At 30.1% G+C, this 17,095-nt stretch overlaps 4 protein-coding genes across 5 annotated transcripts in view; 3 read left to right on the top strand and 1 right to left on the bottom strand.

Annotated features, from left to right (window-relative positions):
* The window catches only part of nAChRalpha4 (nicotinic acetylcholine receptor alpha4), a 118,546-nt gene extending 116,539 nt beyond the window's left edge, over positions 1-2,007 (top strand). For both annotated transcript variants that reach the window (XM_081973804.1, XM_081973803.1), the window contains exon 12: positions 93-2,007. In XM_081973804.1, the coding sequence (XP_081829930.1) occupies positions 93-202 (110 nt within the window). In that variant the 3' untranslated portion in view covers positions 203-2,007. The remainder of the gene's footprint in view (positions 1-92) is intronic.
* A 998-nt stretch (positions 2,008-3,005) lies between these two features.
* On the top strand, positions 3,006-5,521 carry LOC145725177 (juvenile hormone esterase-like). The gene is made up of 11 exons (XM_081973815.1): positions 3,006-3,116; positions 3,171-3,308; positions 3,365-3,511; positions 3,573-3,727; positions 3,777-3,952; positions 4,131-4,327; positions 4,384-4,564; positions 4,620-4,783; positions 4,843-4,972; positions 5,027-5,144; positions 5,232-5,521. Exons 1-11 carry the CDS (start codon positions 3,045-3,047, stop codon positions 5,452-5,454), a joined length of 1,701 nt encoding a protein of 566 aa, XP_081829941.1. The 5' UTR covers positions 3,006-3,044; the 3' UTR covers positions 5,455-5,521.
* A 1,545-nt stretch (positions 5,522-7,066) lies between these two features.
* On the top strand, positions 7,067-9,995 carry LOC145725170 (juvenile hormone esterase-like). Its single transcript, XM_081973805.1, has 11 exons — positions 7,067-7,221; positions 7,276-7,413; positions 7,470-7,610; positions 7,672-7,826; positions 7,876-8,051; positions 8,606-8,802; positions 8,859-9,039; positions 9,094-9,257; positions 9,316-9,445; positions 9,500-9,617; positions 9,705-9,995. The coding sequence occupies exons 1-11, from the start codon at positions 7,150-7,152 to the stop codon at positions 9,925-9,927; spliced, it is 1,695 nt and encodes a 564-aa protein (XP_081829931.1). The 5' UTR covers positions 7,067-7,149; the 3' UTR covers positions 9,928-9,995.
* A 496-nt stretch (positions 9,996-10,491) lies between these two features.
* LOC145725172 (trypsin 3A1-like) lies at positions 10,492-14,137 on the bottom strand. Its single transcript, XM_081973807.1, has 6 exons — positions 13,984-14,137; positions 11,688-11,856; positions 11,247-11,391; positions 11,079-11,189; positions 10,878-11,030; positions 10,492-10,762 (listed from the first exon to the last, which is right to left on the bottom strand). Exons 1-6 carry the CDS (start codon positions 14,039-14,041, stop codon positions 10,532-10,534), a joined length of 867 nt encoding a protein of 288 aa, XP_081829933.1. The 5' UTR covers positions 14,042-14,137; the 3' UTR covers positions 10,492-10,531.
* Positions 14,138-17,095: the final 2,958 nt, after the last annotated feature.

The raw sequence follows: 17,095 nt of genomic DNA on the forward strand, positions 1-17,095 counted from the left end.
CACTGCGATGCTGGTCAAAATCGCTACCTACACAAAATAGTACTTTAGACAACAGATTGCAAACATTTAATCTAATCCTAATGAAATTTTAGGGACTGCTGGAATAATCCTACAGGCTCCATCGTTGTACGATGACAGGACGCCAATCGATAAGAAATTTAACGAATTTGCCACAACAGTTGTTAGATGTCCACCACCGTAGTCATGTTACCAAAATTGCCAAGATTCTCAATGCGATCTACATACCTTTATATCGAAAATGTTAGTTTTTAAGGAGTTTAGTTACACGTTTCTAAGCATTCATTGGTTTACAGAGTTAAGATATAAGTGAACATAATCATGTGCGAATCAAAAGTTCTTTATGTGACGAAAGAGCGAGAATGAAAGCAATACAAAAGTAATTTTAATTTAACTACTAATTTGTATAACAATTTTTTACACTCAATATGCTTGTATTGTGGTAGTATCCCGTTGAGATGTAAGTTATGACGTGGAAAAATATATTTTAGAAAGTTTTATACCAGCAACGACCCGTGGTTTTATCACTGCATAAGTTAAGTTTAAAGTGTTATACCAATAAATGTGGTAAAACTGATTTTGTTACTATACATAGATGTTTCACAAAATCATAAAATGTAGTCCAAAATTTACCTAAAAATATTCTAGAATCTGTTTTTTGAATTTGTAAAAGTTTTACCACTGTTATTCGGTATTTAAAGCATTTTAACCCAAGCAAAAAAAAACTTTTAGAACTTACTATCTATTACTATTTAAATTCGATCTTTATGTAAAACGTTTTAAGTTTATATTTTGCTTTTAAATGAAAAAAAAATTGGTTGTGCCAATGTAAGATAGAAAAAGTGTAGATTTCCTTAGTGTTTGTTATCCAAGGTGTCTAAATAATTGATCTTTTACCACAAACTTTCTGTGTTTTACATCCATTTCACAACACAAAAAAATAATTTGATAATGTACTAGGGATACACACTTCTTGACATTTAATTATTGACATTAATTTATCATAATCATTAATTTATTTTTTTCCTAAAAGAGATTTATGTTATAACAAATTAATACAACAACACAAAAAAATACCCAAGCAACCCTAAAATCAGCATCTTTCAAATCAAGTAATTTTCACTGTATGGAAAAAATTGAAACGTTTGCAAACCCATATTAAAGAAAATATTATGTTTAGTAAGTTAAGTTATTCATTAAAACCTTTCATTTGCTAATATTTTCAAACATCCTGTATTTGATGTTTTAGATGTATATTTTTAAATAAAATGTCAAGTTATTTTCTTGCGAATACTATGAAAAACAAAATATTAACTTTTTTCAACGTGGAAACATATCATGGAAATGTGTGATCATCTGATAAATAAGGGAAAAATACTGCTAAAGTAACATTAACATGTAATTTTTCTTACTTATTAAAAATGTACATAAATATCCATAAATTCGAGTGACAGACAGAATAAAACTAAACCCTCAGACACTTTGTATTATAAAAACTAAGGATTTTTCACATTATATTAGTTTCACATTATGTTAGTTAACATTCTGTTGAGATATTTTAGTGTTGTATGTCAATTTTATGGTTAGGTTAGATTAGGTTGTTGCAAATTCTTTTATAATCAAATGAGTATTTGAATTATTTGCTTTTACAGCATTTTCAATTTACTAACCTCATTAAGAGGCAAACAAGACTCAAAAAATGTGTACTAAACTTGTAAGCTTTTTGATCAAGTTTCTTACATCAAATTAAGTTTTCTTTAAAATGCTGTTGCACCAAAACACTATAAAAAATCCAAGGAACTATTTTACTTATAAAATACTATAACATCAATAAATCATTGCCCACAAACTAGTATCGGAATATAGTATTACTCAAGTCATCTGTCGTAAGGTTTTAGCCATTACCAAATAGTGCCGTGTACCTTAATTTTTAACCGTAAGACGTATAGGTGTTACTAATTGATGGGTTACAGTTTAAACACTAAAAGCTTCAATGTTATAAGAAATAACATTTTTATAAAAGCACAACACACGATATACTAGATTAAAAAAAAATATTATAGATTAAATAGACTGCCTAAAAATAACTTAATAACGAAAATGGGAACACGTTTTCCAGAGTAGGAGTTTTCCAGATAACTTTTATGTTGTGTGTGTTTTTTCGTGAATTATGGTTTCATATACATTTTGGTTGTGAGTTATCTGAAATATCGTCTATTCTGATTATTGTAAATAATAGAAAATTATACTGGGTGTTAGAGAAATTTAAATGGTTTGTAGATAAATATTATAAAAGCCCGTTGTTTCGAAAAATATAAGTATGACCTGTTTAGAGTTAAGGTAAATTGTTATACCCAAAAAATTGTTGCATGAGGTTTTTTAATCCTGCTTATACAACAAAATAAATAAACCACTTTCAAAAAATTGTTTTTTTCTTTTTAACAATTATCTTCAATTTAATTTTAATGTAAAAAAACTTGTGCCATAACAGTAACAATGTCATAGACAATTAAGATTAAATTATTTATGGATAGTTAGCAAATTTAAAAATTACTAAGTAGACTAATATTCAAATGGAGCGATAATTTTATGGCCCATTAACGCTAATGAAAAGTTTCTAATTATTTTGTAGGCATAGTTTTTAGGGCAAAACATGAATTATTTAATATAATATGCAGTGAAAATAGATACCATATCATTTAGTGAACATTAAGAATTGAACAAATTTGATGATTTCTAAAACATAATAGTAATTAAGATACTAAGGGCATTATTTCCTATAATGCCTGTCTGTGGTGTCTTCAATGTTTAATTTCCCACTTTTATTCTTTAATTTTTTATTTTCTTTGAAAAAAAAAAGGTGTTCAAGTCCGAATCTTATAATTAATGCAAAAAATGCTAGATAAACCGTTTCATAAATAGCTACTTGCGATACCGTCCCATTATTTATTTCAGCTATTTTTGTCTATTTGGTATATAATGCTGTCGTTTTGCACTTTGTTTCATTCTTCTGAAATCACATCACAATGACAGTAAAAAATAAGTTGGTGTTCGTGCTATTATTTAGTGTTTTGGGGTGGAGCTCAGTTATAAGCCAAGTAAGTTGATTTTAATCAAACTTCCTGTATTACTTTCTAATTTTAATTACAAAGAACACAGCTCCCATTATCACAATATCTGACGGACAACTACAGGGTGCAACAAACCATACGGTGAGAGAAAATATAACTTACTATGCCTACAGAGGAATCCCATTTGCTAAACCACCAATTGGGAATTTGAGGTTTGCGGTAAGATGTCTTCAGTCGTTATTAATCAGAAACAATTAAACTCCTGAATAATCCAGGCTCCAGTACAAAATGATCCCTGGAAAAGTACTTTAGATGCCACTAAAGATAAGGATCAATGTGTTCAAATATCGGGTTTAAGTTCTTCTGATGCTCTGGTAACAGGTTCCGAGGATTGTCTGCATATTAATGTCTACACTACAGACGCAAGTTATTTAAACATTACTTTACACTAATCATTATTGTAATCTATTTGTTAAAACTTAGGTAAATGGAAATCTGCCTGTGATGGTGTGGATATATGGTGGAGGTTTTATCAGCGGAACCTCAGCCTACGATGTTTATGCTCCAGACTACTTTCTGGAAAAAGGGGTGGTTTACGTTTCCTTCAACTATAGATTGGGAGTTTTTGGATTTTTAAGGTAGTTGACTGCGAACTTACTATATTACTTGCTAAATGATGATTTCTAGTACTGAAGATATGGAAGCACCTGGAAATTGGGGTTTAAAAGACCAAATTCTAGCCCTGAAATGGGTAAAAAAGAATATTAAGAATTTTGGTGGTGATCCGAGTAAGGTGACCATCTTTGGCGAGAGTGCCGGAGCAGCTTCGGTTTCGTATTTGGTAAATAGTAAATTGGCCCAAGGTAAGAACGAAAATTTAAATTATTTATTATAATTGATTGAAATTATGAAAATTTTGCCTGTCATAGAATAACTAAAGTGAAAAATTAACCAAACTGAATTGCGTTTCCAATTAAACTCTATTTAAGCAGTTAAAAAACAATATTATGTTTTTATTTTATTTATTTATTAATATTACAGGATTGTTCGAAGGAGCTATAATGGAAAGTGGTAACAGTTTATGTAATTGGGCATTAACTAGAAACGCCAGATCAAAAGCATTCAAAGTGGGGCTACGATTACCTTTTATAACTTTCAGCAGTAAACACCTAATACAACATTTAAAAACAGTTGACTACAAAAAGTTAAAACTAGCTGAACAAAATGTCACATTAACAGTAAGCTTTTTCACCTTTTCCTATAGTAAATTATTATTTCAATCTTTACATTTTAGGAAACCTCTTTGGGGAATATTTTAGCAGGCTTACCATTTGGAGTAGTCAAAGAGCCGGATCATCCAGGAGCAGTATTTTCATCCAAAAGTTGGGAATTGGTGAAAAATGGAGAATTCCAAAAAGTCCCTTTAATCGTAGGATTTAATTCGAATGAGGCTGCAGGTCTTGCTGAACTACTTAGTAAAAATACTACAAAATAACACCACTTACGTAGAGTTAATTATAATTGTTGCAGATTTCTTTAAGACATTGTTAGTTAAATATGATGTTGATAGGTCTCTGTTATCGCCATATGATTTAACTTCGAATGTACTCTATAGGACTGTGGCTGGGTATGATATTTCAAACTATTTCTTTGGTACTAGTTCGATTTCAAGTAACATAACAGCTTTCAGACGTGTAAGTACAATATGGATTTGAGTTTAAAAAACTTATTTACCATTTGAATGTCATTTCAGTTTTTCAATATAGAATTCTTTTTGAGGCCAAGCAGAGAATTGGTTACGTTAGCATCGAAATATACCAAAGCGTATTTATATGAATTTAGCTATAAAGGTCTTTACGGTGATCCTAATAGGAATTTTACAGGTAAAAATCTGTTTTATGAGTTACATATGTATATATTAATAAAATAATTTTTAGGAGTTGGTCATGCTGAAGAATTGAATTATTTATTTGTCTCCAAAAATAAAGGTAGTGCCAAGGACGCTGAAACCGTTCAGAAATTCGTTACTTTATGGACAAACTTTGCAAAAACAGGGTAAGATTACTGTAAAAGTATCTCTTATTGAGCTGGGATTCACATTTTTCAATATTTAATAATACTCAACTACTTCGACATTTTCAGGAATCCGACTCCACAATCGACCACTTCAAATGGTACAGTTTTAGGTCAACTCAACTGGATTCCCAATAATTTGGTTGAGAACACTGGCGATAATACTTCCAATGTAAAATTCTTGCAAATAAATGACACTCTGTCAATGGAAATCAATCCATTCCAAGACGACTGGGCATTTTACCAAAAGATCTATGGCAGATATGGTGACCCTCCTTATGGTACATATTAAATCAAGAGGAGAAATATTAATGTATTAGAATTGATATGTTATTGAAAATAAAATGAAAAACTTCAAATGACTAATGTTTTATTGGGTGGTAGTTTTAAGTAAACAGGCTGCCTCAACGTATTTGTGTCAATCATTTACAGCTAAATTAAAAAGAAAATAATCTGCTAGGAGCACAAAACTAAAATTATTGGAAAAAAGAATAAATTTGATAAACTGTAGTTATGTTTTTTATACAGTGTGACCCATTTAGAATGGAAACACCCCTATAAAATTTTAGGTTATTAACCGATTTCAATGATTTTTTTTTTGAAATAATTAGGAATGAAATGTCTATTACGGGAGAAAATTTTAAATATTTATTTCAGTTTTCAGGTCATATTACGATACTTTTTCTTGATAGAAAATGGAGAATTTTTATTAGCGATTTTTTTTATTGAAAAAATTACTACGCCACTGGATCTATAGTGCTTTCAAATAGCTGTGACCAAAATTTCATGAAAATCCATTCATTAATAACAAAGTTATGACAAATTAAAATTCAAAAATCCTCTAAGCTAACGGTCACAAAAGAACACCCTGCATCAACTTTTGCCATAGAAATGGTGTTACTATTTACTTGTTTATTATTAATTATTAATTGATTAATTTCTAAAAAAAAAAAAATCAAAAAAAAAAATCAAAAAAAAAATAAAAAAAAAAAAATTTTGGTCACAGCTATTTGAAAGCACTATAGATCCAGTGGCGTAGTAATTTTTTCAATAAAGAAATCGCTAATAAAAATTCTCCATTTTCTATCAAGAAAAAGTATCGTAATATGACCTGAAAACTGAAATAAATATTTAAAATTTTCTCCCGTAATAGACATTTCATTCCTAATTATTTCAAAAAAAAAATCATTGAAATCGGTTAATAACCTAAAATTTTATAGGGGTATTTCCATTCTAAATGGGCCACACTGTATATAAATGAAACTCTATATCAGGGTGTACCAGTTATGATGCCCAAAAACGATAGGGTAAATAAAAGTTGCTAAAATATGAGTATTAAATCAAAAAATATTGTACTTGTATAGGGTAGTCCTTTGTAAGTGAACTCTTTCTGGCATATTTGAATATTTATCACGTGACCTGATGTTAGCAGCATTACCTGCCTACTGTTATAACTAAATACGTGTATATCAAATTTACTTCATATTCAACTTGTTATTTTTGTTTAATACCAAACAACATGATAATTAAATGTTATCTGAAAGTACACTAATTTCTCTCTTAATCTATGGTTAGGTAAATTATCTACAATAGTTTTATTTAAAAAAACCTTTCTAGGAAAACATAATAAATAAAAAAAATATTTTTTTTGTACTTGCAATTATATCGTTATTCGTGACGCACCCCGGAATTTCTTCTAAATGATGATAATTTCTCTTTGAGTTACTGAGACACTCTGTATTACTTATTCTAAGCTTAATTATGTAAAAAGTTGCTAGTATTTTCTAAAAAAAACTTAAATAACTCTAATTTTGGCTTGATTTTTGTTAAAAGTGTTCTAATGCGTAACTTATTAAAGCTAGATAAAATGCTACAAAAATAGCTACTTACGATTACCGCCCCATTATTTATTTTAGCTATTTTTGTTTGTTTGGTATATAATGCTGTCGTTTTGCACTTTGTTTCATTCTTTTGAAATCACACCACAATGACAGTAAAAAATAAGTTGATGTTCGTGCTATTGTTTAGTGTTTTGGGGTGGAGCTCAGTTATCAGTCAAGTAAGTTGATTTTAATCAAACTTCCTCTATTACTTACTAAGTTTAATTAAAAAGAACACAGCTCCTATTATTACAATATCTGACGGACAACTACAGGGTGCAAGAAACCATACGGTGAGAGAAAATATAAGTTACTATGCCTACAGAGGAATTCCATTTGCTAAACCACCAATTGGGAATTTGAGGTTTGCGGTAAGATGTCTTCAGTCGTTATTAATCAGAAACAATTAAACTCCTGAATAATCCAGGCTCCAGTACAAAATGATCCCTGGAAAAGTACTTTAGATGCCACTAAAGATAAGGATCAATGTGTTCAAATATCCGGTTCTTCTGATGCTGTGGTAACAGGTTCCGAGGATTGTCTGCATATTAATGTCTACACTACAAACGCAAGTTATTTAAACATTACTTTACACTAATCATTATTGTAATCTATTTGTTAAAACTTAGGTAAATGGTAGTCTGCCTGTGATGGTGTGGATATATGGTGGAGGTTTTATCACCGGAACCTCAGCCTACGATGTTTATGCTCCAGACTACTTTCTGGAAAAAGGGGTGGTTTACGTCTCCTTCAACTATAGATTGGGAGTTTTTGGATTTTTAAGGTAGATGACTTCGAACTTACTATATTACTTGCTAAATGATGATTTCTAGTACTGAAGATATTGAAGCACCTGGAAATTGGGGTTTAAAAGACCAAATTCTAGCCCTGAAATGGGTAAAAAAGAATATTAAGAATTTTGGTGGTGATCCGAGTAAGGTGACCATTTTTGGTGAGAGTGCCGGAGCAGCTTCGGTTTCGTATTTGGTAAATAGTAAATTGACCCAAGGTAAGAACAAAATTTGAAATTATTTATTATAATTGATGGGAAATTATGAAAATTTTGCCTTGTATTAGAATGACTAAAGTACAAAATAAAGCAAACTGAACTGCGTTTCCAATTAAACTCTTCTAAACTATTTAATTTATTTTAATCAAGAAGTTAAAAAAAGTATTACTATTTTATGTGATTTATTTAAGTCTTTATTTGCGTCGTTGACTTTAAGCTGGGTTTGAACTAAGTTTAAGTTAAGTGTGGTTCAGACTGTGTTTTTCTTTTCTTCTTGACAGTGGAGAGAACATAGTAAGTTGAGTTTGGTTTTGAATGTGTTAGAACGGGCAAAAAAAGTCACAGTCTTTTAAATTAGGAAATATACTCTAATAACAAATAAATCTTAACTGCTTTCCTAGTTGAAATTTAACGACAAACCACGTATTAAAAAATACTACTTCTTACATATTACTAATTTTAAAATAACAGGCGGCAGGGCTACTACAACATAAATGAATACTATTTAGTACAAAAAAATGATATTCTACTAATTTGTCTCAATAATATTACAGGATTGTTCGAAGGAGCTATAATGGAAAGTGGTAACAGTTTATGTAATTGGGCATTAACTAGAAATGCCAAATTAAAAGCATTCGAGGTGGGGCTACTATTATCTTCTATAACTCCGAACAGCAAACACCTAATACAACATTTAAGAACGGTTGACTACAAAAAGTTAAAATTAGCTGAACAAAATGTCACATTAAAAGTAAGCTTTTTCACCGTGTCCTATTGTAAATTATTATTTCAATCTTTACATTTTAGGAAATCATTATCGGGAATGTTTTAGCAGGCTTACCATTTGGAGTAGTCAAAGAGCCGGATCATCCAGGAGCAGTATTTTCATCCAAAAGTTGGGAATTAGTGAAAAATGGGGAATTCCAGAAAGTGCCTTTAATCGTAGGATTTAACTCGGATGAAGCTGCAAGTGTTACTGAACTACTTAGTAAAAATACTACAAATAACACCATTTACGTAGAGTTAATTATAATTGTTGCAGGTTACTTAAAGATTTTGTTACTTAAATATGATATTGATAGGTCTCTGTTACCGCCATATGATTTAACTCCGAATAAAATTAATAAGATTTTGGCTGGGTTTGATATTTCAAACTATTTCTTTGGTACTAGTTCGATATCAAGTAATGTAACAGCTTTCAAACGTGTAAGTACAGTAGATTTGAGTTTAAAAAAACTTATTTAACATTTGAATGTCATTTCAGTTTTTCAATTTGGACTTTTTTTTGAGGCCAAGCAGAGAATTGGTTACGCTAGCATCGAAATATACCAAAGCGTATTTATATGAATTTAGCTATAAAGGTCTTTACGGTGATCCTAATAGGAATTTTACAGGTAAAAATCTGTTTTATGAGTTACATATGTATATATTAATAAAATAATTTTCAGGAGTTGGTCATGCTGAAGAACTGAATTATTTATTTGTCTCCAAAAATAACGGTAGTGCCAAGGACGCTGAAACCGTTCAGAAATTCGTTACTTTATGGACAAACTTTGCAAAAACAGGGTAAGATTACTGTAAAAGTATCTCTTATTGAGCTGGCATTCACATTTTTCAACATTTAATAATACTCAACTACTTCGACATTTTCAGGAATCCGACTCCACAATCGACCACTTCAAATGGTACAGTTTTAGGTCAACTCAACTGGATTCCCAATAATTTGATCGGGAACACTGGCGATAATACTACCAATATAAAATTCTTGCAAATAAATGACACTCTGTCAATGGAAATCAATCCATTCCAAGACGACTGGGCATTTTACCAAAAGATCTATGGCAAATATGGTGAACCTCCTTATGGTACATATTAAATCAAGAGGAGAAATATAAATGTATTAGAATTGGTGTGCTGTTGACAATAAAATGAAAAACTATCAATCATTAGTGTTTTATTGGGCGGTAGTGTTCCTCAATATATTTGCCTCAGTCATTTACAGCGAAACTAAAAAGAAATAGATCCGCTAAACCGCTAACTTAGAAACTCAGTTCAATATTGAACAATTCGACACTGACATCCTGGTCCAAAACTAGAAAAACTTCAAACAAAAAAGTTAAAACTTATCGAAACAAAATTTGGACTTACAAAATAGAAAAAGAGGACATCTGAATTAAAATTTTAACTGTTTTGCAGATGTAACAAATTATAATTTCATAAATTACCAGCCTCAATTAACTACAGGTGCTAAAAACCAGAAACAAAAAGATGTAACAGAATTATGGCTTCACCAAATAGTCAGCAAGTTATCGCTTTTTGAAATAATTCTCCTTACATTTACTACACACACGCTACACAGATGATGACTTTCTTTGGCATCACCCTGTATAAAAACAAGATTCTTCTCAAAACTCAAATTGCAACTTAAAAAAAAAACAAGTTAATTATATACTTTAATGAATAAATTAATCTCGTTAAAATTAATAAGACTTTACTAAAATTAGCGTCAAAATTATTGCAAATAAGGTAGTATTAGTATTGGTTATGGAAAAAGCAGCGTTTATAGTGTAGTTTGAGTTGTCTGCTACCCATTTGGCCAATGAGGCCACATTGGTGTATACCCCTGGATAAGAAGGCCGTCCACACCCCATTCCAAAACTCACCACGCCTATTAAAGTACCATTTAGCACCAAAGGTCCACCACTGTCTCCCTAATAAAATAGATTCAATCATTACCTAAAGTGATCTAAAATCCATTTCGAGAAAAAAACTAATCCATAAATAGAAAATCTCCAATTTTTTTAATAAAGTTAACAATCAACTTACCTGACAGGAATCTTTCAATCCCTCAGGATAACCAGCGCAAATCATGTGATTTGTTATATTAATAGCATCTTTGTAATACGTGGAGCAATTTTGTGGCGACACTAAAGGTACTACCACTTTTCTCAGTAATGGAGAAATAGTCGTTGCGTTCTCCTACAATTCAAACTGGTTTAGGTATTCCTTCCATGAATTACAACAAACCTGTTCATATCCCCAACCGCTAACAGCTGCCAAACTTCCCCATACGTAATTGTTACTCTCTGAAATGTTAATGGTTTTTACTGTATCCGATAAATTAACGCTGGATTTTAACTGTAAAATAATTCAGAAATTAGTTCCGTTGGTACAATTTGTCATCAACATGCTTACTATTATCAATGACAGATCGTAATCGAGCGTTGTAGTGTTGTAGCTAGGATGGACTATTACTGATTCAATGTTTGCCTTTAGGGAACTGTTGGTTGTATTGCTGCCATATTTGACGGAATAAAGACTGAGAGATGATGCTGAATAACTGAAATTATATATGTATTCAATTGTTTGATTATAAAATGTTCAGGAAATTTTTCTAAAAGATATGAACGTAACTAATTATTTGGTAGTCAATGATCGACAGTACCTAAACTTTTCTGAATCAGTAGAAAGAAAAATTTCTAGAATGACCAACCAACTTCAGAATTACCTGAGATTACACTACTAGAAGATGAAGTAAATGATATGCAACGGTTTCACCTTCTGGTATATTTTTTATAGGAAATGGTAGAAAAGTGTTTTGCTGTATTTTAAATTTGTCATAAATGGCTATATTACCTTTTACCGAAGCAATGGGCGGCAGAAAGAACTGTATTTGGTGTTATCAAGGATCCTCCGCAGAAATGACTATTCCCCCATTGGATTGATACTTGATAGGGTATGTTCTTAATATCTTCCACATATCCGCCAACAATTCTGGTGTCTACAGTTACGTTTAGCTGAGAAGCTAAAATTAAAGATAATTTTATTATAAATTGAAACGAGGTGTAAAAAAAGTCTAAATTAAGTAATAGATAACTATTACAGATTTTCAAAATTTATTAAAGCAATATTGATTTACAGATTAACAAATTTTAAAAATTCACAATTTTTTTGAAAAAATCGGTGAAGCCTCTTCAAAAAACTTAGAAATGGTAAACGTTGCACTACATCGAGATACATTTTCACAAAAAAATTTCAGGTTTCTACAAAAAACTACCAAAAAAATGGTCAACTTTGAAGCCCTCTAGCGGCCAAACGGTAAGGCTAAGCCATGTTAGCTCAACGTCACGTGATAGCGTAATTCATTAGCATTTTTTTTGTCATACGTTGTGTTTATAAAGAAGGTTTCAAAAAAGGGAGTTATCTGGGATTAAACCAAAAAATGCACCCAAATTTGCCTAAATTACAGTTTTTTAGCCCTTTGACTGTGGTACTTTTCTTATCCATTGGTACCCACTAATTCTGACCTTGGGAATCTATTTTTATTGTCAAAATGGCCAAAAATGGTACTGTTTTTACTCTAACTTTGGAAATTTTCCATTTTTTGCAGCTTAGAAAAATTTGAAATTTAATTTTTTTTTAATTTTGGGTTACGGGCCTGCAATTAACAGCCAAATCAGTGGATTTGTTGCAGAATACAGGGCGTACTCAAAAAAGTTGTGGAAAAATTTGAAAAATAAATACAGCGTGAGTTAAATAGCAACATTTTTTCGTTTTTCTCACCCGTGACTCATTACTCACGGGGTAGTACTGTGTGTTTTTACCTATTCAAAACTAGTGAGTAATAAGTATATTATTAAGAGTCGAAGAAAAACAATTTTAAGTGTGTCATTTATTTCTAAGACAAATTGTTTTCAGTTAAAACAAAAATCTAAAAAAAGTAAAAACAAACAGTCAATTATTTGATTTGTTTTCTGGTGTACCACCGTGTATTAACTTTGTCACACAGGTACAGCTTTTTTATTGATTGATTTCTCTGCGGCTGATGTAAGCAGCACGTGGCCTTAATTACAGGGTGTCACAACGGGAAATAGCCATTTATCTCATCAAAATCAGAGAGTACGTTATTAAAAAATGCTTCCTTTGTGGACCAAAAATTGAAAAAACATGTCCTAAAACGGCAATCAAACTCTAATGTTAAAAACATTATTTATTAAATTTACTGCACTGTTATAGCATGTATTTTGAAATTTAATGTTTTAGCACCTGAATTCAAGAGAAGTGAAGCGACTCAGTAGCAAATTGTATGCAAATAATTCTAGACAAATTTCATCTGATAATCGTTAAGTCGCAGTGTCAAATATAATCCACTTTATCTTCAATTCAAACATATTATCCGTGTTAACCCGCAGATATCCAAAATTGTATCAACAAATCTGTAAGTCGCAATTATTACGGTCTCAACAAATTTAAGGACATTACTCTATTAATATACGTGTGTAGAAACAGAAAAAAACAACTGCTCTTATGAAAAAACTCACAGACAAAGTCTCACAATTTATATTACGTATAAAATCAATATGTAGTTTTCTGTGTGTTTTTGCCATATGTTTGATTATGATGTTGTTAGGAGTAACTCGAGTAACATAGTTACTCAATACTTTTTTTTTATAGTAAAGTGTCTTTAAAAATCACGATATGAGAAAAACTTTTTATAGAATACTACTACTATAAATTACTACTACTACAAGTACTACACGTAAACTAAGCCATTATCATATGACTAATCAAAATCCATCACGAACGTTGCATATTGTTCTATAACATGTTATTTTATTGAGTGTGTGATATTAATTTGACAAAATTGGCGAGAAGCAAATATTGCAATCCCAGACTACTGTGTTTCGGCTCATACTAGCTCATACTGAACCTCCATCAGCTTAACAGATTAAAGACACAATAGTAGTATTAATGTACTATTTTAGCCTACTAAAACTGTATTTAAAGCAGAGAACTAACCTAAAAATTAACAGTGGAAAATAACGATTTCACCATTTCACATGATCCCATCGTTGTGTCTACTTACTTAATGATTTCTCCACATTTAACAACAATTAAAATCTTGTTTGCTTCCTTTTTTTATGACACTTACCAAAACATCGTTGAATCACCATCAGAACCAAAACTGTATTGGAAAATATGGGAGACATTTTTTCTACCCTAACCACAGACCGATTTATCTAGAGTACTGAGTGTGCTTCAGTTTGAATTATATTTTGATGCTGGCTACTGATAACGATAATCATATTATTTATTCTAATTAGATAATAAACTAATATTTATTCAAACTTTCATTCAAAAACATTATTGTTATTATTAATGACAAAAAGTTAAGACAGCTTGGGACACCCTGTAAGTAGTTTATTTTACCATATTTATTACACGTGTCAAGAACCAGAACAAACATTACTAGTAAAATGTGAAAAATGCATAAATTACAGAAACTGTCATTAACTAGTAAACATGAAAATTGCATATTTCCCATATCAAATTATCTAATTAAATGACTTGAAGTAAAAGTTATAACATTGAATATACAATGCTTTTTATTTATTGTGGTGCAATGTTATAACATGTGATTTTTCAGGAATCTAAACCCTGTTAATACAATAAGCTTTATACAGCCTCTTTAGATTATATAAGTAATCCCATTGTAGATTAAATCAGTTATCAAAAGAAGTACAATATCCTGTTAAACTAATTTATCATCAGAATTTTATTGATATTAATCGCAACAGACATTTTAGAACAATCTGCTAATTTATTAATTAGTAATTGTGTAAACTGGTTATCTTAATGGCTAAAGTAGACCAGATAATACACTGTTTTCATACAAATTGATTTTTTGTTTAAATTTCATCTTCGAGATGCAAAAAGGTATTAAAAGTTTTAAAAAAAGTTTTGTTAAATTTTATATATTATTTTTTTCTGAAGTTTAATTTGTCAATAATTTTTTGACAAAATAATTCAATTTTGCAGTGATTTTGTATACCATATAGGTGTGAGTGGTGTCTTATTATAATAATGGAAAAAGTTGTCAATAAAGTTGCTTTACATGATAAAAATATTATCATGTAAATAGAGACATGTGTAAAATAAAAAGTATGGGTTTCTTTTTATTATTTGTCTACGATACTATTATAATTAAGAACAAACGAATTTTGATTTATGTTTGTTGTTAAAATTCTTGACGTTTTGTTATTGGTCTTGATTGAATTTTTGTGAAATTCGCACTTTTGACGCATATGAACGTGAATTAATTATAATTTATAGCGCAACGGATTCTAAATATAATCCCTAAGCAATAAGAATTATCTTTTCGGGTCAATTAATGTCAATGAAGCCTATTATACGTCAAGGGATCAATCACGTTCATACTCACGCTATTCAAAGATATCAGCTTATGATGTCGCCAGACTCGCATATTTCATAAGATTAAGTTATTTTCCATTGAAACTGATGGTTTTTAACACTTTTCAAACCAATTTTTTTGCATAAAAATTATTATCGTAACTGTTTTTTTCTTACGTAAAAATTATAGCAAGTAAATAGTTTACTTAAAAATACTGATTAAAGCTGTTTTACACTGTATAAAGTAAATATCTAAAAAATAAATAAAAAATTTGGTCCGAAAGTTCATGATGAGATTGTTTGTTTTTGAGATATGGCAAAAAAACACAAAATGGCCGATTCTCTTTGTGGTCATTAAATACTCAATTAGGCACCTGTCAAAATTTGACGCAATTAAGACACTTTTGTAGGACAAACCAAACATACATATTATTAATGTGCTATTGTATTTTGTATTTTCGAAAACACCTTTGAATTTTTCCTGTCAACCATGTATGATATTCAATTTTCAGGTAAAACAAAACATACTCCAGACATAAAATGACATTTTTCAATTTTTAAAATTAGCTTTCTTCCACTGCTGCCACAGTAGAAAATCAAAATTTGGGACACTTTGTATATGTAGATGTGTGTGGGTTTAGGCAATATAACAATAATTCTTTGTATGAGTTCCATTGAACCAAGTAATTAAAATTTTTTCATTGGTTTTGGGAAAAAAAATACACAATTATTTTGGGTTTGTTTGAATGAGAAGTCGCACATTATAGGGATTTTCCAGAAATTATGTACAGACTGATAAAACTAATTAATTCTTTTACAGGGTGTCCCTAGTATCTTGCACAAGTAATCTCTAACAAACGTTCTGTAAAAGCTCAGAAAAACATAATACAGAGTGTCTCTTAAAAAGTTGAATTAACGTCGTAATTATTACATTTTTACTTTTATATTTTAAAAGTTAACAATTAACAATTTTCTAAAAAAGCTGATATAACTACTTATCTTGTGTCAACTTCACTCTCTATACAAAACAAATACAATATTTTAAATTATGCAGCTTAATGTGTCCCAATATTTTGTTTTTAACATTTTTATGTAATCCTTAAAGCTCTCTCTAAAGCGCACTTTACTTAATTACTGCACTTCTTGTACACATTTTATATGAAGTATCTGATCTGTAAACTTAATTAAAAGTAAATTAAAATGCTAATTACTGTCACTTTCTTTTTGCCAATTATTTAACAGTATGTTATTATGTAATGTAAGTCTTTACGTAAAACCATATCAATGGGTTATATTTTGCTCTCTTTTGGAAAATGTCATATAAACGTACGCTAACGAATAATTTCAAAGATACGTGTCAGAATAAACACCATGTATATAAAAATAAGCTGGATCTGTTGTACTTTGAATCAAATTTTACAGTATAGCCGACGTTTCGCAAAATTTATCTTTACATCTTCAGAGCAAGCTGTTTTTTTGATTCTGTGTTGCATTGTTTTCACTAACATTTTGGAGACACACTCATTGGTGTAACTAAGGATATTTTAAATTATTTAACTTAACATTTTTCACTAATTTGTTTTTAATATTTTTAACTCTCTCTAAAACGTAAAGAAATATCTAGAGAACGACTTAATATTTTTTGTTGAGATTTTGATCAAATTTCTTTCTAAAATATTTTGGATTTTGTGGTGTTATCAGATCAGTTGAAAAAAACACCAACATATTTAAAATGATCTTATTTTTGACTGACTATACCTATATGTTTCTGACTTATAAACAGTTTTTCCTTAAAGGGCGCTTAAAATCGTAATCCATACTAATCTGAATGAACACCTTGTACTTAATTAATG

The sequence above is a fragment of the Ips typographus genome, linkage group LG2 (genome assembly GCF_016097725.1).
Source record: "Ips typographus isolate SLU linkage group LG2, UJ_Ityp_2.0, whole genome shotgun sequence".
NCBI lineage: Eukaryota > Metazoa > Arthropoda > Insecta > Coleoptera > Curculionidae > Ips > Ips typographus.